Source organism: Sphaerodactylus townsendi, linkage group LG15, assembly GCF_021028975.2.
Source record: "Sphaerodactylus townsendi isolate TG3544 linkage group LG15, MPM_Stown_v2.3, whole genome shotgun sequence".
NCBI lineage: Eukaryota > Metazoa > Chordata > Lepidosauria > Squamata > Sphaerodactylidae > Sphaerodactylus > Sphaerodactylus townsendi.
In genome coordinates this window covers 34,803,594-34,830,153 of record NC_059439.1, presented here as the reverse complement: position 1 = coordinate 34,830,153, position 26,560 = coordinate 34,803,594, and the positions used below count along the sequence as shown (strand labels likewise).

General features: G+C 48.4%; 2 protein-coding genes across 2 annotated transcripts in view; both read left to right on the top strand.

The window, feature by feature from the left end:
• The window catches only part of LOC125444396, a 32,748-nt gene extending 30,249 nt beyond the window's left edge, over positions 1 to 2,499 (top strand). The window contains exon 4 of the mRNA XM_048516806.1: positions 2,374 to 2,499. The gene's annotated coding sequence lies outside the window, so the exon portion shown is untranslated. The remainder of the gene's footprint in view (positions 1 to 2,373) is intronic.
• Positions 2,381 to 26,560, top strand: ARHGEF15 (Rho guanine nucleotide exchange factor 15; the record flags this gene model as incomplete). The annotated part of the gene is made up of 16 exons (XM_048516804.1): positions 2,381 to 2,837; positions 4,264 to 5,142; positions 6,317 to 6,377; positions 6,866 to 6,921; positions 7,798 to 8,030; positions 12,849 to 13,009; positions 14,050 to 14,202; positions 14,418 to 14,547; positions 16,082 to 16,156; positions 16,961 to 17,053; positions 19,098 to 19,252; positions 20,900 to 21,064; positions 22,398 to 22,483; positions 24,171 to 24,275; positions 24,542 to 24,709; positions 25,019 to 26,560. Coding segments are annotated over 16 exons (3,114 nt in total), but the record flags the coding sequence as incomplete, so codon positions are not given.

Genomic DNA, 26,560 nt, shown 5'->3' with positions numbered 1-26,560 from the left:
GATATTGAGGAGATAGAAAAAGTGCAGAGAAGGGCAACGAGGATGATTGAGGGACTGGAGCACCTTCCCTATGAGGAGAGGCTGCAGCGTTTGGGACTCTTTAGTTTGGAGAGGAGACGTCTGAGGGGGGATATGATTGAAGTCTATAAAATTATGCATGGGGTAGAAAATGTCGACAGAGAGAAATTTTTCTCTCTTTCTCACAATGCTAGAACCAGGGGGCCTACGTTGAAAATGCTGGGGGGAAGAATTAGGACTAATAAAAGGAAACACTTCTTCACGCAACGTGTGATTGGTGTTTGGAATATGCTGCCACAGGAGGTGGTGATGGCCACTAACCTGGATAGCTTTAAAAGGGGCTTGGACAGATTTATGGGGGAGAAGTCGATCTATGGCTACCAATCTTGATCCTCTTTGATCTGAGATGTGAGCTCCCAAAGGCACCTGGTGGGCCACTGCGAGTAGCAGAGAGCTGGACTAGATGGACTCTGGTCTGATCCAGCTGGCTTGTTCTTATGTTCTTATGTTCTTATGATTCTGTGAACTTAGATAGGTCACGAGAAAGGAGGACAAGAAGAGATGAGTCAACACTCGGCTCTCACTACCCTTCCTTCCATGCCTGAGGCCATGCTGGTCACCAATTTGGAGTAAAGAAGCAATTTTCCTCCAGGCCAGATTGGGCAGAGGGGAAGGGGTTTTTTTGCCTTCCTCTGGGCATAGAGTAGAGGTCACTGGGGAAGTGTTGTGGGGTGGGGATAGTTGTGAACTTCCTGCTTTGTGCAGCGGACTGCACTAGATGACCCCGGAAGTCCCTTCCAGTCCTATGTTTCTAATCCTCCGTTTTGTTACAAAGCTCTCTGAGCAGTGCAGGCCCAGTTACTTTCTGTCAGCCTAGCCTACCTCACAAGGTTGGTGTGAAAAGAAAACAGGGAAAGGAGAACCACGTGCTCCACTCTTTTTTAAAAAAATCATTTATTTAAATTTCAACATAAAAATAGAAAATAATAGTACATACAGCGTTGATATTTCTGGGAACATGTGACACAAAACATTTCCATATCATTGAAGATACAGCTCATATTTCTTATTTCTTTGTTCTTCTTTTATCTCCATTTTCTTGAGAGTCTCGTTTTTGTTCCCTTAATTAAATACAAAAATACACACGTTGCACTCTGGCTGTGTCTAATCTTATATATTAATCTTATATATAATTGAACAACTCAACACTTCTATTTGTATTTACATTTCCTTATTTCTCTGACAAGGTTCTTAAAAATACAGCATAAGTCTTCCAACTCTTATAACTAAACATAAATAATCACTTAGTCCATTCAATTCTCTATTCAGAAACAAAACTTCAGTTCCATATAGTCCATGTATCAATTCTGTAGGTTCTACATAGAAACATCTTGCGCGTATACGTTTTTCGTGCGTCTTCCTCAGTATGCCAGTATGTTCAAACAACTTCCATCAGTTCTTTGAGGCTTCTAATGGGTATATTGGCTCTCTGTTAAGAGTTGCCCGCTCCCATCTCTGCCTTCCGTTTGACATAAGACAAGATTAATATATAAGATTAGACACAGCCAGAGTGCAACGTGTGTATTTTTGAGTTTATTTGGGCTAATGTTGACATTGCACCCTTAATTAAATATACATTATTTACTACAATAGCTATAAAAGATAGAAGTAACATACTAAGTATAAGGAATGAAAAGAGAAAGAAGAAAGGGTAAAGTAAAGAGGCAAGGTTCTATTGACCTTCACTTATATGTTGCATTTTTGTTTTTACTTATACATATGCATCTTACTATATTGAGTGAAGAAGAAGTATAAATTGTGAAAAAAAGGAGTAGTAGAGTTATAAGAGTAGACCCTCTATCCCACACCCTGGTGAATGGACTTCTCCTTGAACTTTGTATCACTTATTTAGCGAGCTTGATATTTACACTTTATCTAATTAGTATGCTAAAAAAACACTTATCCTGAACTATTGTTACATATTCTTAATTCTGCATTTGTCATCAAGTTTTGAGTTTCTTGAACCAAGGACAGGGTTTTAAAGAAAAGTATTAAATAGGTAGATGGATCTTTCGTCAACGAGGTGCTTTTATTGGTACGATGCCGTCGAAGGGAGTAGCAGGTTTATTTGTTTATTTATCTGCTAAAACATTTATATTCCACCTTTCCTCGTGGTTCAAGGTATTTTTCAATGTTCCTCCTTTTCAAGTAACTCATTAATAGGATCCTCCAGTACTCTTCAAAATGCTTGAACTTCATGTCCACCAGAAAGATGAGTTGAGGACCCAAGGTAGTAAAATTTGGAAGTGATCACCTCTTGATAGCTCTGCTAATGCTGTCTGTCTTCCTTGACAGGACATGAAATTATGGTGCTACGACTTGTGACACTTTCTCTGTGAAGATGTCCTCCATGGACCCTTTGCCGCCAGCCACCCCTCCCTCCCAGAAACCCACCCGCATCATCAAGCCACGCCCCCCCACCAGGCCTCGCCCTTATTTGCCTCCGAGGCCAGACTCGAGCAAGCTAAGCCGGGGCCCCACGCCGCCTTTGCCGCCGGAGGGTTCCACGGCCGAGCTTACGAACGACGGATACCGCAGGGTCGTCGAACCCCCTTGCAGCACCGAGCGGCAGCTCCATATCCTGCAGAATTCAGGAGCTGTTCGGAAGATCGTGGTGCGCTTTGACCACACAGGCCCGCAGAAGGATGAGGCCGACAAGCCGGCTCGACCGATTCTGAACGGCAGCCGAGCCCCTGTCTCTGTGGCTGAGAATGGGGAAGGGGAGACAGCGGAGGAAAAAGAAGCTCATGGCCAATTGGGTAAGTGAGCAGAGCTGCAGCGATTATATCATTTAACTGTTGCCAGAGGCGTAGCTGCACTGGGGACATCTGGGGCAGCTTGCCCCGGGAGCCACCATTGCAGTCACGTGGAGAGGCAGGGCTGGGGGCGGTCCAGGGGCGGGGCGTGTCCAGGGCGTTTCAGGGGTGGGGCGCACGCATGCAGGGAGCTTGTGCCCTGGGCGCAGTTCCTCCTCCCTTTGTCACTGACTGTTGCTACTCTTCTTGCTTTGGCTCTGTTGGCCAGCTTGGAGAGCTGAAAAAGAGAACTCCTATTTCTGCACTGAGCAAAACTCGGTCTGCCAATGTTTTCTTATTTTGCAAAATCTGCTTTTGTAGAGGCCTGTTATGCAGTGGTCTTTGCACGACACTAGAACGTCAACCCTTGCCTCTGAGAATTAACCTTACCAGACTTCTGATTTTATTTGTCATATGGCTTGCGCTTATTATTGTTGTTGTTGTTGTTGTTGTTGTTGTTGTTATCGTTATCGTTATCATTGTTATCGTTGTTATCGTTATCGTTGTCATCGTTATCGTCGTCATCATCATCATCATCATCATCATCATCATCATTATTATCATTATTATTATATTTATTTGTTTGTTTGTTTATTTATTTATTTAACTTAATATACCGCCCCATCCCGAGGGGCTCTGGGTGGTGTACATCATAAAACATCATACATAAAACATCATATGATATGCAGATTTTTTAAAAGCATGCACTCGATAAATTGAAAAACTGAATCCTATAAAACCACTACACGATATTATTCAGACAAGATTCAAATACAATAAAATACATTAACTAAGAACGTAATGCAGACAACTTTGCCAGGGCATGATCTATAACAGTGGTTCCCAACATTGGGTACATGTACCCCCAGGGATACACACTGGAGCATACCTTTGGGGGTACATGAAATAAATTGCTAATAAGGTTGCTAATTTGAGGGTACCGTTTTAGGAAAATGAGTTGCCAAGGAGTACACAAATGATAAAAGAGTGGGAACCACTGATTTATAAAATAGAAAGGTAAATTTTACGCTTTCAAATCTAGATTAATTATCGATCGGTTTTGTTGGTACGTTTAATAATTCCCCAACTTTGCCCATATAAGAACAAAAAGGGCATTCTCTTATGATGTGACGAGCTTCTGAAATTGTACTAGACATTGCCTGTGAACTTTAAAGACATCAGTAACCAGGAAGACTAGAAACTTACCTGTTTTTTTAAAAAAATTGAAAGCTACGATTCTTGGTCTGCCGAATTCTCCAGGATTATTTCATTGCGTATTGTGATTTCTGTTCTCCTAAAAGGCCAGGGCAGATAATCATAATATTGAAGTACCTTCACCATATAGAAAAGCGACTCGTAGTATCGTTTTAATTTTGTTCGATTTCTGCAGATCCTAGGGATGGCACCTCGCTGTCCACGTCGGGTGCGGTGGAGCAGAATGGGGTGGAATCCCCATTGTCCTGCCCCCCGGTCTGCCTCTGCGTCTGCCACCAACAACGGCCGGGCATGGTCTTGATGTGGGTCGCGGCGCATTCTCTGCAAGCCAAGCAAGAGGACGGCGAGGAAGAGCCCGCTTCGGATCTCTCGTCCTCGGCTGACGAGGGAGGACCGCTCTTCCACCACCGCCTGGTGCTCAACCCGCCACCTGCCAAACTGCCCACCAAGGGCTTCAGGGCCCCCAAATCCCGCCGTTCTCCTCGGAGCAAGAAACCCCCCGACCCCCCGGCTTCTGCCAATGGGCACGCTGAAGGCAGCGTGGTGCTGACTGGGTTTCGCTCCACTGCTGAGCCCCTCCCCCCACGTTGTCCCCTGTTGATGCCAAAACCGCCCCGCCGCAGCAAGGGGGGGTCCCCTGCCTTTTTCGACAGCGAGCCCGTGCCCCCGGCCATCCCGCCCAAAGCCCCGGTGAAGCCGCCCCGCAACTCCTTGGGGCCCCTGTCCTTTTCCCGCCGGGGTTCCCTGCAGTTCCCCCTCGAGTCCAACCACGTTCCCGACGGTGTTTTGCCGGTCTCTGCTGGAGAAGGCCTCCTCCTCCTCCCACCCCCCTCCCAGCCCCCACCGCCCCCACCTTCTTCCCAGGCATCGCCGCCTCTACCGGGCCCTCATCAGCAGCCTCACCCGCTCCCTCCCTGCCAGCTTCCTGCGACCCCGACTCCGCCTCCTCCATCCCAGCCTCCTCCTTCTCTGCTGCCTCAGGGGCTGCCCCCGCCGCCAACTCAGCCCCCACCACCCTTGGAGAACCCGTCGCTGGATGAACATCCATGTCAAGGTAACAGCTTTGGTCCTGGGTACTAGAGAGAGAAGAAGAAGAAGAAGAAGGAGAGTTTGGATTTATATCCCCCCTTTCTCTCCTGCAGGAGAATCAAAGGGGCTGACAACCTCCTTGCCCTTCCCCCCTCACAACAAACACCCTGTGAGGTGGGTGGGGCTGAGAGAGCTCCGAGAAGCTGTGACTAGCCCAAGGTCACCCAGCTGGTGTGTGTGGGAGTGTACAGGCTAAACTGAATTCCCCAGAGAAGCCTCCACAGCTCAGGCGGCAGAGCTGGGAATCAAACCCGGTTCCTCCAGATTAGATACACGAGCTCTTAACCTCCTATGCCACCCATATATTCCAGCCTGGACACTGTTCTCCAGTGGTGTATCGCCTCGGTGGGGGATGGACCAGGGGCAAGTTGGTGTGGGGGCGTGGCAGGGGTATTCTGTGGCGGACATGGGCGTGGCAGGAGTGTGGGGCGCAAGCGTCCCCCCGCTCCAGCCCTGCTGTTCTCCTAAATGTGGGAAGGGGGTTAGAGGGAGCAAAAACATGCCTTTGAACAGCCATCTGTGGCTAGGAGCAGCAGTGGCGTAGGAGGTTAAGAGCTCATGTATCTAATCTGGAGGAACCGGGTTTGATTCCCCGCTCTGCCGCCTGAGCTGTGGAGGCTTATCTGGGGAATTCAGATTAGCCTGTGCACTCCCACACACGCCAGCTGGGTGACCTTGGGCTAGTCACAGCTTCTCAGAGCTCTCTCAGCCCCACCTACCTCACAGGGTGTTTGTTGTGAGGGGGGAAGGGCAAGGAGATTGTCAGCCCCTTTGAGTCTCCTTGCAGGAGAGAAAGGGGGGATATAAATCCAAACTCTTCTTCTTCTAGAACAGACAGGCTGGGCAAATATATGTAGGACCTGACACATTCATGCCCAGATTGTATGATTGCTTTCTTAGATATAGCCTTAGAATCATCCATCTGGTCTGGGGTTGTAGTATAACCTTGCGGTTTCTCACGCATGAGTATGCTTGCTTCAGACGTTAACTTGTTATTAGGATGTTCAGGGGTGGGGTTAGCATTTTGGGTGGGTGGCAAAAATGGGCCCACCCTTTTCCCTCCTCCTTGCCCCCCCCCCCCCCCGGAAGAGGTGCATTTTATCTTAACCCTACTCTAATTCTTTGGAATTCCTCTCCAGGTGACTGTGAAACAGAATGCCCAACGCCAGGTGAATCTGACAGAGGGACCCCAAAGGACAGGTATGTTGGCATCAATGGTTCCTCTAACCCAGTGGTGGCGAACCTTTGGCACTCCAGATGTTATGGACTACAATTCCCATCAGCCCCTGCCAGCATGGCCAATTGGCCATGCTGGTAGGAGCTGATGGGAATTGTAGTCCATAACATCTGGAGTGCCAAAGGTTTGCCACCATGGCTCTAACCACTACACAGAAATTCCCAACCTCTGCTTGGAAATGAGTCCCCTGCAGGAGCTCCCCCTTCTGGTGGCTTCCAGAGCTGTGCATTCTGCTCTCAGCCACCGTGCGGTTCCTCCGTCGTATCCGGCTCGAACCCGCGCACGGAAGCCCTTCGTTACATTTGGGTCCTTCCTGTGTTCTACGCTTCTGTGCAGAAGCCGCCTTTGAAATTAGATTGGGGGACTAAACAGACCGTTGATGTGACCCGTTTCCGGAGGTTTTTGGGGTTGCGGGATTCTTTCTACTGCCTTTGCTTTCTGTCTGTTGCAGACCTTCCTCGATGCTGTCCCCTAAGGGCCCCGACTGGGGACTTTGCTTACAGGATGGTAAGTGGAGAATTGGGAACAGGGAAAGGTTTGGTGGTGGAAGGGAACCCAGGTTAAGACCCTTTGCTGTGTGAGGTGGAGCCCAAAATATTTGCTGCGTGAGGTAGAGCCCAAAATATTGTCTCCCTCCAGCAGAGGTGTTTCTAGGGAAAATGTAGCCTGGCGCAAAATCTGAGTTTTCTGCCCCCATAGGGGTGGCTGCCCTCCCCCACCACAACCAAACAACTTTTTTTACACCAGGTCATCAGGGAAGGAGGAGGTATGTGGGGGGTGATTTTCCGCCCCCATATGATTTAATGACCCCAACCCGGGGACAGTTGACCTTGTTTGTCCCCCTGGGTGGTACGCCCCTGCTCTCCAGCATTCTTCCTAGGATGGCCAAGTCTGCTTTGGGAGATTCCTGGGGAGGGGAGGATTTGAGGGGAGGCCTCAACAGGACGAAAGGTTGTAGAATCTATTCTCCAAGCAGAGAAGCGAAGGGACTGTACCCACAAAATAATTGTACCGTTCAATAAAGCACCTACAAACAGGGCTGTTCCTCTCTCGTTTTTCCCTCACCCTGCCGCTCGCTCAGCAGTGGCGTAGGAGGTTAAGACCTCATGTATCTAATCTGGAGGAACCGGGTTTGATTCCCAGCTCTGCCGCCTGAGCTGTGGAGGCTTATCTGGGGAATTCAGGTTCGCCTGTACACTCCCACACACGCCAGCTGGGTGACCTTGGGCTAGTCTCAGTTCTTTGGAGCTCTCTCAGCCCCACCTACCTCACAGGGTTTTTGTTGTGAGGGGGGAAGGGCAAGGAGATTGTCAGCCCCTTTGAGTCTCCTGCAGGAGAGAAAGGGGGGATATAAATCCAACTCTTCTTCTTCTTTTTCTGCAGAGCCCTTGTATCAAACGTACCGCCAAGCTGTCATCTCCAAGGAGATCAAGAGGCAAACAATCCCTCGCAATAGCAGCTTCAGCAGCTCGGATTATGGGGCCCCGTCCCCCGGCGAAGCTCCTTCAGGGCCGCGCGGCCCCATCCCTCACAGCACCTTGTGGCAGGAGCTGCCAGCCGTCCGGGAGAGCAGCCTTCTGGGAAACATGAGCCCCGAGGAGCGAAAGATGCAGGAGGTAAGTTACTCAGTGGGCGAACAATTGTTGGTTGGGGGCATGGTATCTGTCCCTCGCTCTCCTCGCCTTGCCTGTCTCTCCCGACAATGAGACCTTGGCCCCTTCCGCACATACACTTTCAATCCACTTTCACAATTGTTTGCAAGTGGATTTTATTTATTTTATTTTATTTATTTATTGTTCCACTTACATACTGCCCTCCCCCGGAGGGCTCAGGGCGGTTTACAACAATGACAGAACAAGTGGATACATAAAATACATACAAAGATTAAAAGTGCAGCGTTCAATTTCCATAAAATTAAAATACAGATGGCATCCAGCTATTAAAAACTCCTACAGAAGGGAACAGCGGGCCTTGGGTTGTTTCCGGGCACATATTAGCAGCTGGTCTCCCCAAAAGCCCGGCAGAATAACTCAGTCTTACAGGCCCTGTGGAATTTTGCTATTCCACACAGTAAAATCCAGCTGCAAAGTGGATTGAAAGTGGATTGAAAGTGCATTATTCTGCATGTGCCGAAGGGGCCCTCTACAGGTAGCCCCTTAAACCATATAAACTTAGATATCGGGCATTTCTGACCAGCATTTAAGAAATCTGACCTCTGCCACGAATTCCTGTTGAGCTCTGAGGCAAGCGCCTTTTTCTTTCTCGCTCTGCTTCATATCTAGAAGATGACGGGAATGGTGATAAGAAGGTGACTTATCAACGTGCTTTACGCTGAGTCAGACTGTTGTCCCATCCCGTTCAGGACTGTGTGTTCTGACAAACGCAATAGCTTTCTGGGGCTCCGGGCAAAGCACGGTCTTTCCCAATCCTTTTTGCCTGAGATCGTCCAATTGGAGGCGCCAGACCTGTAACTGAGCGGTGGCTTGCGTTAAAAAAGTTGGAAATGTTTTAGAAAACCAAGCAAAGGATTTGGAAGGAGTCCTGTTGTGTTTAGTCGGACCGAGTAAATGTACCTGGGACTGGGCGATCAGAGCATTATGATAGTGCTAAAAATGGATGAAGTTCCTCTATTCCTGTCGCTCCCCTGAGATGTCATGTGCTGTAATGTAGGAAAAGAGGTTACAAAAGCTTAGGGTCTCTAATGCCCTGACCACAGAAGAAGAATAATTTGTCTTTATTGTTGCATTTCTATCCTTAAGAACATAAGAACATAAGAACTGGCCTTCTGGAACAGACCAGAGTCCATCTAGTCCAGCTCTCTGCTACTCGCAGTGGCCCACCAGGTGCCTTTGGGAGATCACATGCAGAATGTGAAAGCAACGGCCTGCTGCTGCTGCTGCTCCTGAGCACCTGGTCTGCTAAGGCATTTGCAATCTGAGATCAAGGAGGATCAAGATTGGTAGCCATAGATTGACTTCTCCTCCATAAATCTGTCCAAGCCCCTTTTAAAGCTATCCAGGTTAGTGGCCATCACCACCTCCTCTGGCAGCATATTCCAAACACCAGTCACACGTTGCGTGAAGAAGTGTTTCCTTTTATTAGTCCTAATTCTTCCCCCCAGCATTTTCAATGGATGCCCCCTGGTTCTAGTATTGTGAGAAAGAGAGAAAAATTTCTCTCTGTCAACATTTTCTACCCCATGCATAATTTTATAGACTTCAATCATATCCCCCCTCAGACGTCTCCTCTCCAAACTGAAGAGTCCCAAACGCTGCAGCCTCTCCTCATAAGGAAGGTGCTCCATTCCTTCAATCATCCTCGTTGCCCTTCTCTGCACTTTTTCTGTCTCTTCGATATCCTGGTGAAATGTATTGTTGGCCATGTGAGACCGATTCTAGACCGGCAGAGTCTGACCTCATTCCCGTTGGTATTTGGAGAAGAATTTGCTGTTTCTTGCTTCCTCCAGACTTGAGCTCAGAGGAGATAAGATCTAGCCTCACCTGAGCCCTCCAGCTAGCACAGAGGAATTGGGGGGAGGGGGGTGTTCGTATGTCCCTCGCCCTGAGCTTTTGGAGACTATCGCAAGTGACGGGAATCTCTCCCAGCGCAAACAGATAAATCTTCAAATGCCTTTGCGCAAAGCAAGAAATTTGGATACGATGAAGGGGACTGGAAGACGCAAATAGAGGGTTTTTTAAAGAAATAGTATCTACAGACCCTTGTTGAATAATGCTTTGGGAACTATTCACGGCCAAGGAGATCACCAAGAAATCAAAAGACCTTCCATATTTCAGCAGAGTCTACAGTACTTCTTTTTAAAATGGGCCTTTTGGTAATGCTGATGAAAATGGCGGGAAGCTGTTGTGCTCATCTGTCACAGCAGTTCGGCAACATTGGCCGTATTAATTTGGAAGAGGAAAAAGGCTGTTTTTCAGAGCAGTTAGTTTTAGGCGAAGCAGGTGTTTATCACCTGTCTAATGTTTATGGGTCGCCTCACAGGAATTATTTTTAAAAATCTACAGGGATAGCTACCTAAGGCTACGGTACATCTTCCTGTCACCCTCCTGGTTTGCACAGAACTTGAACATAAGAACATAAGAACAAGCCAGCTGGATCAGACCAGAGTCCATCTAGTCCAGGGGTAGGGAACCTGCGGCTCTCCAGATGTTCAGGAACTACAATTCCCATCAGCCTCTGTCAGCATGGCCAATTGGCCATGCTGGTAGGGGCTGATGGGAATTGTAGTTCCTGAACATCTGGAGAAATGCAGTTTCCCTACCCCTGATCTAATCAACTCTCTGCTTCTCAAGTAGCTGACCCACCAGGTGCCATTAGGAGCCTGATGTGTATGCAGAAAGCAATGGTTCTCAAGGCTGTTGCTCCCGGAGCACCTGGACTGTTAAGGCATTTGCAATCTCAGATCAAAGAGGGATCAAGATTGGTAGCCATAAATCGACTTCTCCTCCATAAATCTGTCCAAGCCTCCTTTTAAAGGCTATCCAGGTTAGTGGCCATCACCTCACCTCCTCTGAGGCAGCATATTCCAAACACCAGTCACACGTTGCGTGAAGAAGTGTTTCCTTTTATTAGTCCTAATTCTTCCCCCCAGCATTTTCAATGGATGCCCCCTGGTTCTAGTATTGTGAGAAAGAGAGAAAAATTTCTCTCTGTCAACATTTTCTACCCCATGCATAATTTTATAGACTTCAATCATATCCCCCCTCAGACGTCTCTTCTCCAAACTAAAGAGTCCCAAATGCTGCAGCCTCTCCTCATAGGGAAGGTGCTCCAGTCCCTCAATCATCCTCATTGCCCTTCTCGGCAGACCCTTGGAAAACTGAACCTTAAAAAAATGAGTGTCAATACCCCTCAGCATACCCAAGACTAACTTGAAATGTCTGCACCTCCACACACCCTAAAACAAACAAACAAATCCCAAAATATTTCTACATCTTGGGGTCACCTAACAGCTTTAAGACATATTGTTTTTAAGTGGAGATCTGCCAGTGATTGGGTGAGTAGGAAAGGGAGAATTGGAAACAGAACAAGACAGGAGGAAGCACGAGGCGGATTTTCATCCCTCATAAATAAATTCTCATGGTATTGTCGAAGGCTTTCACAGCCGGAATCACTGGGGTGCTGTGTGGTTTCCGGGCTGTACGGCCATGTTCTAGCAGCATTCTCTCCTGACGTTTCGCCTGCATCTGTGGCTGGCATTTAAACTGGCCAGATCCTCTGAAGATGCCAGCCACAGATGCAGGCGAAACGTCAGGAGAGAATGCTGCTAGAACACGGCCATACAGCCCGGAAACCACACAGCACCCCAAATTCTCATAGGTTCCTCTTGTGTATGTGTGTACACACACGTTTGGTTGGTTTTAGCGTAATTATCTGATCCGCGTTGGTATCTGCCTCGAGCCCTTTGGGGAAGGTGGGGTAGGAACATTTTGCAATAAACCAGCATGTGGAAAGGTTCACGTGGTAAGAGAAGGAACCTGAAGTTCCGCGTATCTGTCTGTTGGGAGCTTATTGGATTAGAATAACTTGGGCACTTTCACACAGGCTGAACAATGCTCTTTTAATCCACTTCTGATGAACTGAAGCGATCGTTTGCAGGAGGGTTTTCCTAATTAGGGGACTGGAAGTTCATTTTTAAGTCAGTGTGGATGCGCCCTTATTAATGCGTACTTATTAAGATAGAATGTGATATCAGATGAAAAGTTCTTCTTTGCCAGGAAAAAAAAATACTTTTGAGTTATCTTTGTTGTTATGATGATGGCTATGATTGCTTTGATTGTTGGTTGCTTGTTGCTGCAATTTAAATTGCAATAAGAACTTTCATGAATGTAACAAATTGTACATTATTGAGTTTTTGTGTATGTATATATGTGTGTGTGTGTGTGTGTGTGTGTGTGTATATGTATAGACTGTAAGATGGTAAAGGTTAGAATGTTTCTTTTTTGAGTTTAGAGATATGTAAACCTAGCTGGAAGCCCTTCCTTCATGTTTGTTTACTTCCTTCCTTCCTTCCTTCCTTCCTTCCTTCCTTCCTTCCTTCCTTCCTTCCTTCCTTCCTTCCTTCCTTCCTTCCTTCCTTCCTTCCTTCCTTCCTTCCTTCCTTCCTTCCTTCCTTCCTTCCTTCCTTCCTTCCTTCCTTCCTTCCTTCCTTCCTTCCTTCCTTCCTTCCTTCCTTCCTTCCTTCCTCCCTCCCTCCCTCCCTCCCTCCCTCCCTCCCTCCCTCCCTCCCTCCCTCTTTCTTTTCTCTTGGGATCTCTTACTTAATTGCTTATAAATGATTGTATTATGAACTGTATGATAATGAACTACCAATAAACTTTAAATTAAAAAAAAAAAGAATGCGCCCAAGCTAGCATTAGTTTGCCCTCTTCTGCCCCTGACCCCGGTGTTCTGCTTTTCTTCTTTCCCGCGTCCAGAGCCTTTTTGAGGTGGTGACGTCGGAAGCCTCCTACCTACGTTCGCTGACCCTGCTGATCGAGCACTTCATGGAGTCTCGGGATCTGGCCACCACCATCCTTCTGCGCGAGCACCGTATCCTCTTCTCCAACATCCACAAGGTCAAGGAGGTCAGCGAAAGGTCAGCTCTGCCTCTTCCCCTCTGACGCTTTGGCCATCCGGAATCCACCCTAAAAACAAAAGGAGACTGTTAAAAGGCAGAGCTGCAATCCCAGCTCATTAGTATTCATTATGGGTTGAAAGTATGGAATTTTGGAAGAATGGCATGGTATAGGCCTACACAGGCATTCTGGAAGGACTGCACCATGTGATTTTTCTGTTCCGTAATGAATCGAAGTTCACCCTTAAAACAAAAAAAGGAGACCAATTAAAGGTGGCTCGACATCACCAGCTGGGAAAGTAATCCCACCTTGTTTGACTTCATTATGGGATCTGGTACAAGAGGAGTTTCATGGTACAGCCCTGCACAAGTATCCTGAAAGGACTGTACCACGTGATTTCTTTCTGGTCAGTAATGAACGTGAAAAGTTGGGAATTCAGCCAATCTTGCAGTTTGAAACGGAGTTGTAGGATCATAAGAACATAAGAACTAGCCTGCTGGATCAGACCAGAGTCCATCTAGTCCAGCACTCTGCTACTCGCAGTGGCCCACCAGGTGCCTTTGGGAGCTCACGTGCAGGATGTGAAAGCAATGGCCTGCTGCTGCTGCTGCTCCTGAGCACCTGGTCTGCTAAGGCATTTGCAATCTCAGATCAAGGAGGATCAAGATGGGTAGCCATAGATCGACTTCTCCTCCATAAATCTGTCCAAGCCCTTTTTAAAGCTATCCAGGTTAGTGGCCATCACCACCTCCTGTGGCAGCATATTCCAAACACCAATCACACGTTGCGTGAAGAAGTGTTTCCTTTTATTAGTCCTAATTCTTCCCCCCAGCATTTTCAATGAATGTCCCCTGGTTCTAGTATTGTGAGAAAGAGATAAAAATTTCTCTCTGTCAACATTTTCTACCCGAAGCATAATTTTATAGACTTCAATCATATCCCCCCTCAAACGTCTCCTCTCCAAACTAAAGAGTCCCGTTTTCAAAAGCTGCCCCATGAGGGAAGAAAGATCCCTGGGTCCCGTTTGAGGCTGTTCCTAACCCCACTCCTCCCTGTTCAGATTCCTGCATGACTTGGAGGGCCGCCTTGCCGAGAGTCTGCAAATTTCAGACGTCTGTGACATTGTGGAAGAACACGCAAAACAGAGCTTCTCCGTCTACATCGACTACGTCCGCAACCAGCTCTATCAGGAGAAGACGTACAGCACCCTCATGTGAGTGAGAGCTAAAGGGAAAAGAACTCGCTGGTTGGGATCCGTAGCTCCTGCATAGCAATAGAGGCACTAGGTCTGCGTAGCTTCATTTTCTTTACTCCAGTCTGCCCCAGAGATCTTTAAACTGGGCCTGTCAAGCAATCATCCTTGCCAGCTCTCTGCACAGATCCAAGCTTTACCCACTGACCCCGCCTGCCGTCTTTCTCCCCTCCCAGGGAGAAGAACCCCCAGTTCGCTGTCGTCGTGACCCGTCTGCAGGAACTGCCCGAATGTCAACGGCTCCCTTTCATGTCCTTCTTGCTCCTTCCTTTCCAGAGGATCACGCGGATCAAGATGCTCATTGAGGTGAGGAGAAGTCCTAAAGGGCTGTGTTCCGGAGCGCCATTTCAGTTCCACCTGAGCAGGTGCTTAAGGGGGGGAGGGGCTCGCTCCAATCTCAGTTTGAAGCGGGAGTTGTAGCTTGACAGGTAGGATTTAATGCTTTATTTGGTGGCAGTGGAAAAGGGCTGTCAAGTTATCTTGGATATTGCAGGCTTCGGCCCAACTGGCATACTGTTGTTTGCAACAGTGGCATACTGTTGTTTATAGTGTAGGGGTTTGATTTTTTATGGTGTGGGCCTATGTCAGTGGTGGCGAACCTATGGCACGGGTGCCAGAGGTGGCACTCAGAACCCTCTCTGTGGGCACGCACAAACAGAGCCCTCACCACACATCTAGGCTGACCTGGGCCGCTGGGCTCGATTATTAGCATTAAACCTAAGACCTAGTCTTGGGGAAGCAGTGTAGGTAACCCTGTTAACCGCTGCTAAACCCCACGATCCTTTACCTGGGAGTAAGCTCGGTTGCTGGCAATGGGGCTTGCTTCTGAGCAAACCCTCCTAGGGTCGTGATTCACCCGTTGGAAGAGTTGCACGGTTGCTTCAAAGCAAAGCCACCAACTACCACCAAGCATACTCCCAAGTAACGCACGCCTCGGAGGCAACCGTTTTTTCTAAACGAAAACCTCAGTATTCAGGTTAAATGGCCATGTTGGCACTTTGCAATAAACAAATGGGTTTTGGGTTGCAGTTTGGGCACTCGGTCTCGAAACAGTTTGCCATCACTGGCCTATGTGCTTTAAACTGGCCAGTGATTAGACATTTTGTAAAGACCCTGATAACAGGAAGGTTAAAGTGTTGGTGGTTGATAGGAATGGTGGGACAGGTCTTTAGGGGCTTATCAGAAGTTCTTTAGGAGAAAGAGGAAAACGTGTAACGGGTGTGTTGTAAGATACACATTCAGATTAGATATTTATGGCAGTAATAAGGGACTATGGGTCTCAGCAAGCACCAGGTTTCCCATTTATCCACCTGAGCTAGTGAATTACCAACCCTCAGCCCCAACTTCCTGCTTTCAAGGAATTGAGGCTCAGGAGAAAAAAATTGGCTTCCACGTTGTGTCACTCTAGGAATTTCCCCCTGTCTCTGTGGTACAGACCATAGGGATTAGGCGACTCAGCCTAGAGTGTAGGGTGCGCTGTAAGGTACAGATTCTGTAGCAGAGTTGATGAGGCAAGGATTTCCTTGAAGGGTTGAAAATCACTACCCCTAGTGCTTGAGAAAGAAATCAGGCTTTCGAGAAACCAGGCGTGGTGTAGTGGTTAGAACGTTGGGCTAGGATCCGGGCACGAGCAGGTTCAGAATTCCACTGCGCCATCGAAGCTTACTTGAGCTGGTCACACGTTGCTGGCGTGATCTACCTCACAGGTTGTTGTGAGGATAAAACAGAGACAAGGAGGATGATATTAAACTTTATGGGTCCTCGTTGGGGCAAATACATCAATCAATAAAAAGAACCTTCCCAGCCCCCCTTCCCCGTTTAATTTTGTTCTGTCTCTTAGAACATCCTGCGCCGGACGGAAGAAGGCTGCTTGCGTGAGCAGAACGCCATGAAGGCTTTAGCCTCAGTGTCCAAGGTGAGCCAAACGAGAACAGTGATCATTATTGTAGTCAGGAAAAGAGGATTAGCGAGCGCTCGAGAAGGGGGAAATCCTGTTCTGCTCTCTGGCCCCGAGTTCTCGGTTACCTCCTTTTCTTCCTCCTCCTTCTCCTGGTACTCATAGCCGGGGAGTAGTTTGACCGTTCCTTGTAAAGTTATGCCTTTGTTTTTAAGCATTTTTATGCTGTTTTTCTCCCTGAAGGGCACAGTAGGACACAAAAACACAAACACGCACCCAAAATTACGCCTGCAGCAGACTCCATTTTGCAGATTTTCGAAGGGATCAGCCCTTACTTATTAGGAAACGTGATTTGTAAACAATACTTGAGTGTTCTCCTACCCTGACACTAAAGCAGTGGCGTAGGAGGTTAAGAGCTCGTGTATCTAATCTGGAGGAACCGGGTTTGATTCCCAGCTCTGCCGCCTGAGCTGTGGAGGCTTCTCTGGGGAATTCAGATTAGCCTGTGCACTCCCACACACGCCAGCTGGGTGACCTTGGGCTAGTCACAGCTTCTCGGAGCTCTCTCAGCCCCACCCACCTCACAGGGTGTTTGTTGTGAGGGGGGAAGGGAAAGGAGATTGTCAGCCCAGTTGAGTCTCCTGCAGGAGAGAAAGGGGGGATATAAATCCAAACTCCTCCTCCTCCTCCTCCTCCTCCTCCTCCTCCTCCTCCTCCTCCTCCTCCTCCTCCTCCTCCTCCTCCTCCTTCTTCTTCTTCTTCTTCTAAAGCAGCAAGTCTCTGATTCTGTTTCTCCTCCTCCTTCCCCAATCTCTAATCCAGATAATAGAGGAATGCAACTCGGAGGTGGGACGCATGCGGCACATGGAGGAGCTGATCCACATTGCCAGCAAGATTGAGTTCGACAAGCTTAAGGTCAGGAACGGGCCTCGTGTGCTTCCTTCTCTGGGTTTGCTCCAGCTTGCTGGGACACGTTCTTTCCTTTTCCTCCCATTGCTCCAGGCAAGTTAAAACGTTGCTTCCTGCGTTGAGCAACATAGCCACGGCGCACCGAATAAGCTGTTTTCTCATGGCGAGGGTCTGTTTTTGTACCTGTCCATTTGTCAGCCAGTAAAACTGGAAAATCATCCGACTGGAGTTTCCCGGGCTCACCCCAGGTAGAGCCTCCAAAAATGTACTCTGTGGGTCTCTTGTTTTCCGAGACATTATTTACCAATCTGACGGCTATCCCTCTGGAATTTGGCTTCATTGTTTGTCTCTCTTTTTAAATCACTGCCCACAGAAGGGCTACCGAGCAAAGGAGTCCCCCCACCCCAAATGTCCATCGGCTACTGCCACTTCGGGCAGCATGGTGTAGTGGTTAAGACTTTAATCTGGAGAACCAGCTTTGATTCCCCACTCCTCTGCATGAAGCCTGCTGGGTGGGCTTGGGTTTGTCACAGTTCTCTCAGAACTCTCTCTGTCCCACCCATCTCATAAGGGGACTGTTGTTGAGGGAGGGAAGGCAATTGAAAATGTGGAAAATGTGGAAAAACCTCACCAGTGTTGCGATTGTGGTGAAGTCCCTTCTGGGGAAAATCTGGAAGTAATGTTAGCATCTTTGGAGATTCAGAATCTGAAGAGTTTACAAAATAATCTCATAAATGCTAGAATGCATCCAGCCATGAAACTTGAACGATTGAACCTTCAAAGTTTTAACTAGTGGTTTTTTTAAAATATTAGGCATAGGCCATATTGTTTAAAAATGTACGCATATACATGTGTGTGATGTAAGTGTTGCATACTTGATTCCACTTGAAAAAGATCTATCTTTAAACCTTCCAGTCTTCCCCTTTGCTATTTTAGTTGCCTGTGGCTATTTTGTTTTTGGCATAGCTTTTGGCATATATACCGTAATTTTATAATACCGTGTCTCTCAAAGTAAGTGCATAATGTGGTTTTTCACTATAGATAGTAGAATGAATTTCAGATACATAATAGTTAGCTATTCTCATGGGAGTCTCTTCATATGCTTACCACCACGGAAATTTACCATCATCTAAAGATCAGACTGTACGACCAGGAATACCAATCTCTCCTGAGCGCTGCACAAAGCTCCTGTTCCCCTCTATACTTTGGGATCACACCCCCGAAATCTAGCCCTGCTGTATATTTAGAACAGCTTGTTAATTATAAGTGCAGATGGGTCGTGACAAGAGCAAGGTGCAACTCATTCCCCTCTGTCTATCTTTAAGGCCGTTTCCTTAACATCGCACAAAGTGAGTGTTGTTGTCGGTACTGTCCCAACACTATGGACTCAATCCCTCATATCCTGCTTTACTGTTCGAGGTATAATGATATTAGAACCGATCTGGGAGCTTTACTACCTCTAGAATTTATGTTTCTCTCAGACATGTCTAAGCTATTGTCTGAGCTATTGAACAGCCCTAATGTAGAAATTTCTGAAGCAGTTGCTACATTTTTAATCCATGTTCTACATGATATATAACAATGATCCTGTTTTTGTACTTGGAATGTATGGTACTTCTGGTTTATGCCTAATAAAAGTTTTTGGATTGGATTGGATTAGTTAGCTAACGAGTGCAAGTCACATTGTTCCAACCTCCAGGTGGTGGCTGGAGATCTGGAAGTAATGTTAGTTCTAGGAGTTGCTGGGAGTGCTATGGTTTTACCATAGAGTTTCCAGCGATTCCTAGAGCTCCCGCCAGCACTTCTGAGTTTTTTCCAGGAAGAGACATAATTGTGCTGGCGACACTGCCTCCACCCACCGTGTCTTCGCCCCATACCCTAGCCGATACTCTGTGTTTGCATGAATGACCTTTGCAGTTTTCCTACAAGCGCATTTCTGTCGCAAGGCCAAAGAATCACAGACTGAGTCTGTCCTGCTGAAGGCAAGAAGAGACAACCCTTTTGAAGGACCTTCTCTAACTCATCTCTTCATCTCTCCCCCACAATTCAGGCTGTTCCCATCATCTCTCAGAGCCGGCAGCTGCTGAAGCGGGGCGAGCTGTTGGAGGTGGTGCATCGGGGCACCATCTTTGGCAACAAGCCCAAACTGGTCCCCATTTACCTCTTCCTCTTCAACGACCTGCTCCTCATCACCCAGCGGAAGAGGTGAGCAACCGTTCCTTGCGCCTACGGGCCAAACCAGACGTGCGCTGGAAATTCTGTATCCAAGATCTCCATGTGAATGAGAACTCTGCATATGTGTAAAGCACATATTTTGGCAACGAACAGAGGTGACTTGCCATTGCCTGTTTGTAGTAGCCCTGGACTCCCTTGGTGGTCTCCCGTCCCACTAGTAACCAAGGCCGATCCTGCTTAGCTGCCAAGAAATGCCTCGCCTGGGCTATCCCGTTCAGGGCCCTGAGAAATGAGTTTTTAGAGAAATAGTTGAGAGCTCTGGAGCCAGAACTCTCAGTACGCATCTAGTTTGGTCCAAGAGTGGGGTGAGGTGTGAACTGAGTAGGTACGCTTGGCCTTGGGGCAATATGTTTGTGCTTGTATGTTGGTGCTTGTGAGACGTGGGTCAGGATGGGGAAGGGGGCAGTGGTGGGATCCAAAAATTTTAGTAACAGGTTCCCATGGTGATGGGATTCAAACTGTGGCGTAGCGCCAATGGGGCTGGGCGGGGCATGACGGGAGTGTGGCCGGGCATTCCGGGGGCGGGGCATTCCTGGGCGGGGCTGTGGCAAGGATGCAGCCACTGCGCCGGTCCTTGGGCGGGGAACGAATGCACGCAGGCGCAGGCTGCCACGCACGCCGGTGCACCTCCTGCTAGACTGCTTCAAGTTCTGCGCACTACTGCTGAGAGGAGGGGTGTGACTCAGGCAGAAATCACATGGCAAAATCACCAATTAGTAACCGCCTCTCGGCACACGCAAATAATTAGTAACCTACTCTCTGGAACCTGTGAGAACCTGCTGGATCCCACCTCTGGAAGGGGGTAAGGAATGGATGCCCCTAGAGTTGGCTGTGGGGCAGAGAAATGCGGCAGGTAACCCAGATTCTGCAACTGAGCCCGGATTTTGCAACTGTTGGGCTGCATCCACACATCACAATATCCAAATATATGGGACAACTGGTAAGCTGATGGACCAGTGTAAATTCTCTTGCAGGACATGTTTAAACCCTAAGAGGAGCTGTAATATGCTTTCTACCACTTATTGGGTAGCTGTGTTGCCCTTGCAGATTGGCTAGATTTTGGCCCAGTAGCACTTAGTAGTATTTGACGAAGGAGGCATTAATTCTTAAAAGCTCACACCCTCCAAAATCTTTTGGATCTCTAAGGGGGTACTGAACTGGAATCTCGCTTTTCTAACGTTAAACATCCAGCAATCTGGATTAGGACTAATTAGGACTGAATTAGGACTAATAAAAGGAAACACTTCTTCACGCAACGTGTGATTGGTGTTTGGAATATGCTGCCACAAGAGGTGGTGATGGCCACTCACCTGGATAGCTTTAAAAGGGGCTTGGACAGATTTATGGAGAAGTTGATCTATGGCTACCAATCTTGATCCTCTTTGATCTGAGATTGCAAATGCCTTAACAGTCCAGGTGCTCGGAAGCAACAGCCGCAGAAGGCCATTGCTTTCACAGTCTGCATGTGAGCTCCCAAAGGCACCTGGTGGGCCACTGCGAGTAGCAGAGAGCTGGACTAGATGGACTCTGGTCTGATCCAGCTGGCTTGTTCTTATGTTCTAATCTGATTCCTATTGTTCCGATTCCTTATCTGCTTTCTTCACTTTTCCCCTCCAGTTCCGAACGCTTTGTCGTACTGGACTACGCCCACCGCTCACTAGTTCAGGCCCAGGGCTGTGGGGAAACTCCTGCAATCAACAGTTCTGAAAACAGCTTCTACCTGACCCTGCTGGAGAACCACCAAGGCCGGAGTATCGACCGCCTCTGCCGCGCCCCGACCCAGTGAGTTGTTGGGGTGGGTGAGATCGGAAAGGAAAGAGTCTCTCAAAGGGTCCAGAGGGTGTGGAGGGAGTGAAGGTGTGAGTCCCCCCCCCCCAAGTGTTAAAACCTGGCAGGTTATCCATTGGAGCAGTAACGCCTGGCAGAGCCGCCCTGTCAGGTGAGAATTTTGCTGAGAATAGTTAAGTATCCTCGGGGGAAATCGAGCGGAACTAGGAACTGGCTCAGTTCCGCAAAGCCTACAAGACCGAGATGTTCTAGGAAGAAGAAGAAGAGTTTGGATTTATATCCCCCCTTTCTCTCCTGCAGGAGACTCAAAGGGGCTGACAATCTCCTTTCCCTTCCCCCCCCCCCCACACAACAAACACCCTGTGAGGTAGGTGGGGCTGAGAGAGCTCCGAGAAGCTGTGACTAGCCCAAGGTCACCCAGCTGCCCTGTGTGGGAGTGTACTGGCTAATCTGAATTCCCCAGATAAGCCTCCACATCTCAGGCGGCAGAGCTGGGAATCAAACCCGGTTCCTCCAGATTAGATACACGAGCTCTTAACCTCCTACGCCACTGCTGCTCTACCAGGTCTGTGATTGAGAACATAGAATCATAGAGTTGGAAGAGTCCCCAAGGGCCATCTGGTCCAACTTCCTGCCATTGCAGGAAGACACGACCAAAGCACCCTTGACAGATGGCCATCCAGCCTCTGCTTAAAAGCCTCCAAAGAAGGAGACTCCACCACCTTCTGAGGCAAGGTCCTTTCCCTTCCTCTTCCCACAGCAAACACCTTGTGAGGTAGGTGAGGCTGAGAGAGTTCGGAGAGAACTGTCACTGACCCAAGGGCACCCGGCAGGAATGTAGGAGTGTGGAAACAGATCCAGTTTGCCCGATAAGAGTCTGCTGCTCACGTGGAGGAGAGGAGAATAAAACCCAGTTATCCGGATTAGAATCCACTGCTCTTAACAACTACACCAGTGGTGGCGAACCTTTGGCACTCCAATGTTATGGACTACAATTCCCATCAGCCCCTGCCTGCACGGCCAATTGGCCATACTGGCAGGGGCTAATGGGAATTGTAGTCCATAACATCTGGAGTGCCAAAGGTTCGCCACCATGGAACTACACCATCCTGGCTCTCTAGATCAGAGTTGTCTCCTTTGATGGGCTAGGGATCATTAGGATCTGAGAGGAAGGGAGGGAGAGTATGGGTCTTAGTGCCTGCCCCTTGCAGTCTTCCTAGCTGGAGGTGCCTGGACTTGAATCCAGCACCTTCTTGGGCAGTGCCTTCTCGAAGTACCAGGATGCCATTTCCCTGCAAACCTCCTTGGCATATGCCTTTGATTTCAGATCAGACATGCATCGCTGGATGGGTGCCTTCCCCTGCCACGAATCCCAGCCCAACGGCAAGCAAGAAACCATCTATGAGGACTGGGGTGAGATGCTTTGCTTCCGCCTTCCCTTCTTCCTACCCGAAGGACATATCCGTGCTTCGTTTAGGGTTGCCATCCTCCAGCCGCCCAGAATTACAAACTACAGAGATCAGTTTCTCTGGAGAAAACAGCTGCCGCGGAAGGTGGATTCTGCGGCATCGTACCCTACTGGGCGCCCTCCCTCCCCAAATCCCGCCCTCCCCAAATGCCACTCCCAAATCTCCAGGAGTTTTCCCACCTGGAGTTGGCAACCCCAACTGTGGTACTTTGCCTGAGTTGGGCCGCACGGCTTCTGTGACCACTGAGAGGTTTGGAGGTTTCGCCTCCTGGAAAGTCAGCCCCAGATACGTCCGACGCTGGTTCCGCGTACTTCCTGTTGAAGAGATGCACTTCCTGTCCGAAGGCGCTGTCCTGTTTCTCATTGCCCAGGCCAGAGTGGTCCATCTTCATCCCATCCTCCCTACAATGGACTGTGGCTGGTGTGTGGTTCTCTCTTTCCCTGGTTTCGTCCCACAATAGCCGTAAAGTGTTAAGTTAGTCTGACAACGAGCAGCTAGCCCAAGATTACCCAGATGACGTTATGGTAAAAAGGGAATTTGACCCTGTGTGGCAAACATCATAGCCTGACATTCTAACCGCTACATTTCAGATTCCAGGAAGGAATTTAAATTTATACTGTCATTAAAAATATTTCAAATCAACCTGTTTATTGATTTGCAACATTTATATCCCGTCTTTCTGCCCTTACAGGGGCCACCAGCAATTAAAAACATACACAATAAAATAACATTCTAAAACCACGTGGAATTTGGGTACCTCTTAGGCCCCTTCCACACATTCAGAATAATGCACTTTCAATGCATTTTGCAGCTGTGCGGAATGGCCAAATCCACTTGCAAACAGTTGTGAAAGTGGATTGAAAGTGCATTATTTTGCACGTGTGGGAGGGGCCTTCACTGACCAATCCAATTCTTCACTTCACTGACCAATCCAATTCTCTTTCCTGCCCAAGAGTTCACAGCTCTCTGTGATCCTGAACATTCTCTGTGGTTTTCCGTGTCATGTTGCTGGGACTTTCGCTCGCTTAGCAGCGCTTATTGTGAACATTCTGTGGCTGACACTTCCCCATCAGCGACTTTCCAAGACATGCTGGAATTGGGTTCTCCCCAGCAGTTCCTACGTTATCTTTGTGATAATGATAATGATCTTTGTGATGATGATAATAATAATGATAATGATGATGATGATGATGATGATGATGATGATGATGATGATAATAATAATAATAATAATAATAATAATAATAATAATAATAATAATAATAATAATAATAATAATAAAAAATTCAATTTCTTAGGCCGTCCTACCCCCGAAGGGCTCAGGGCAGTTTACAGGCAACCAGACACAATACATTGCAACTAAAACAATCGAATAATCCCAAATTAAAACATAAATACAATAAAAACAGTAGCAGCATTAACCTTCCATAATTAATAAATAAATTAGGTGGATGTCGTCCGGTAAAACCCCGGGAGGGGACTGGCAGATTTTCAGATAAGCCGATAATGATAATGACAATAATGATGGAAAACCAGGTTTCAGTTCGTTTCTTCCACGTGCGCTGGAGAAATAGGATTCTTCCAGGTACTAACTTGTGCTGATGTCTCTTTTCCCCTCTCCCCCCCCCCAGACTGCCCCCAGGTCCAGTGCGTTGAGGCTTACGTGGCAGTCCAGGCTGATGAATTAAGCCTAGAACCCACCGACATTGTCAATGTTCTTCGCAAGACCAATGAGGGTAAGCGGGCGCTTCCATCAAACCCGTGCATATTTGAATCAGAATGCAAATATCTGGAGAGTCTTTGCAGGAATGGGAACTGTGACATCGTCGTGGTTCTCCAGATTAGAGTTCGAAGCTCTTAACCACGACACTACTTTGTCTGTCTTTACGAACCGTACGAGAAGTGAAATATCCCCGTCGAGATCTTCCTGTTATTTGGCAGTCGGGCAGGGATTTAAAAAGGGAAACACTAACAGTCACATTCACCCCCCACCCCTTTGCAGGTTGGTATGAAGGTCTCCGTTTAGCTGACGGCAAGAAGGGCTGGTTCCCCTCGCGCTACGTGCAAGAGATCACGAACGAGCACGTGCGGCGGCGTAATCTGCGCGAGCGGTACCGCGTCCTGCAGGCCGCACGCCAGCTTCAGCTGATCCGCAACAGCATCGGCAAAGGCAAGTACAGTTCCGCATGAAATGACAAGTGTGGATGCGCAAAGCGACCGTCGGGAGCGCCAGAGATGCTGGCCCACGCATGTGCCTCTCCAGGTAACACGGCCTGAGGCGACTAGGAAATGTCAGAGAGGGTAGCCGCAGCAGCGGACAGGTGGCTGTAATGTTGACTGAAGGCCTCTAGGGGGAGATACAGCAGTGTTGCCTTCCTGACCAAAGACGACAGCAGCTGTAATGCCATAACCTGGCCAGCAGAGGTGCCAGAGCGATGCCTCCAAAGTGAATGTCTTCTTTGTATATTGTTGCCACAAGGTGGAAAGAGACAGTCAAGCATCTCCAACTCTACTGCACTGCACATGGAACTCCGAATGGCTCTGTTGTCCCCAAGAACTAGTCCAGACTCCTTAGACGCTGCCTCGTGCGGGAAGGATCTCAGTGCTCAAGAGTGAAGAGGTGCTTCCTGACTGGGTCACTGGGACGTGGAACTGTGGGACAGACCCAATCTAACTAAGCTGCTTGGGTGGGGGGGTATAAAAATTATCCCTGGTGCGACGTTATCCCCAGGCTTGGACTATAGAGGTAAGACAACACCAAAGTGGAACAGCCTCGGTTTGTCTCATTTCCTTGGTGCAGGAAACTTCGGCTCGTTTTATCTACTGTGTTGGGCGGGGGGGGGGGGGGAAGGACTGACACACTTATGAAGCAGACAGGTACACATCTGGATTGGGTTCACGTGCCCTCGTTTCCCCCAATAGTATATCCAGGGGTGGATCTTCAGTTAAAGCAGCCGAATTCAGTGGGTGCTACAGTGTGACTGAGACTGTCAGGGTCAGATCCAGCCAAGGCAGTGATCCCGGGGCGATCCCACACCTTGTTGTCATTGTCACTGGCCAGGCAGGTCCTGCGTGAGCCTCATTCACCAGGGCTTCTGTCACTGTCCAGTGAGTTAGCCGACCGGTCCATCTGCAAATGCATCTGCCAAACGCGAGAGATCAGTGTTTTGTACAGACCTGTGCGATTCCCCCGCCCCCTTTTTTTTACACAGGTCGAATCAAGCAGCTGCACTCAGTACTTTCCAACATGTGCTCCCCGAGAGATGCAAAGCGCAATTAGAGTGTGCGCACTTGCGCAGTCCATGCTACATGCACCAAGCTGTGAGCTAGAGGCTGTTCGCTGGCTCTCGGGATTCCTGGCCCTGCTTCTTGAGGGTGCTCTTAACTGCTTTGTGCACGGTGTCCTTTTCTCTCGGTCCCTGTTATCAATCTATTTTGTATTTGGCCAATACAGGATCTGCACTGTGACTGTCTACGGCTGGGCCCTAATTTGCTGCCATCTCTGCCTGTATTTCAAGGGCTCTTCCTGCCGTTTGCTCAAGGCCCTGTCTACCTCAGTGGGGACGCAGCGTTCCAACTTGTGACTCCCCCCTGCCTTTAGCCCCCGATGCCCCAAAAGGGTCGCTGACTCGGTCCAGATGTGGAACCCGGAGCGTGCATTCTTTCCCCTCTGGATTCTGGCCCACTGCTGCCAAACGGATTCCCCCCTGCCCCCCCCCAACATTAGCCTGGGTGGGACAGCCCAATATCTTTGCAGCTAAGGAGTTCCCCTCTGTCCCTCTCCTGCGCGCACGGACCAATTTGTATTTATTAGGATAATGCGATCTGAACTCCTCACGTGCAGAAAGGGAATTCTGCCACCACCCCCGTGAACACTCCAGAGCTCTGGTAGCCGCTGAAAGGGGGGGGTGTTTAATTTATTCTGTATGATATTTTGCCTGGATTGTCATGTCTTTTTGTTTTGATAGAGGGGGAAAACCCCACCAATGGCTTGTTTAAAAAAATATATAAGATGACGGAA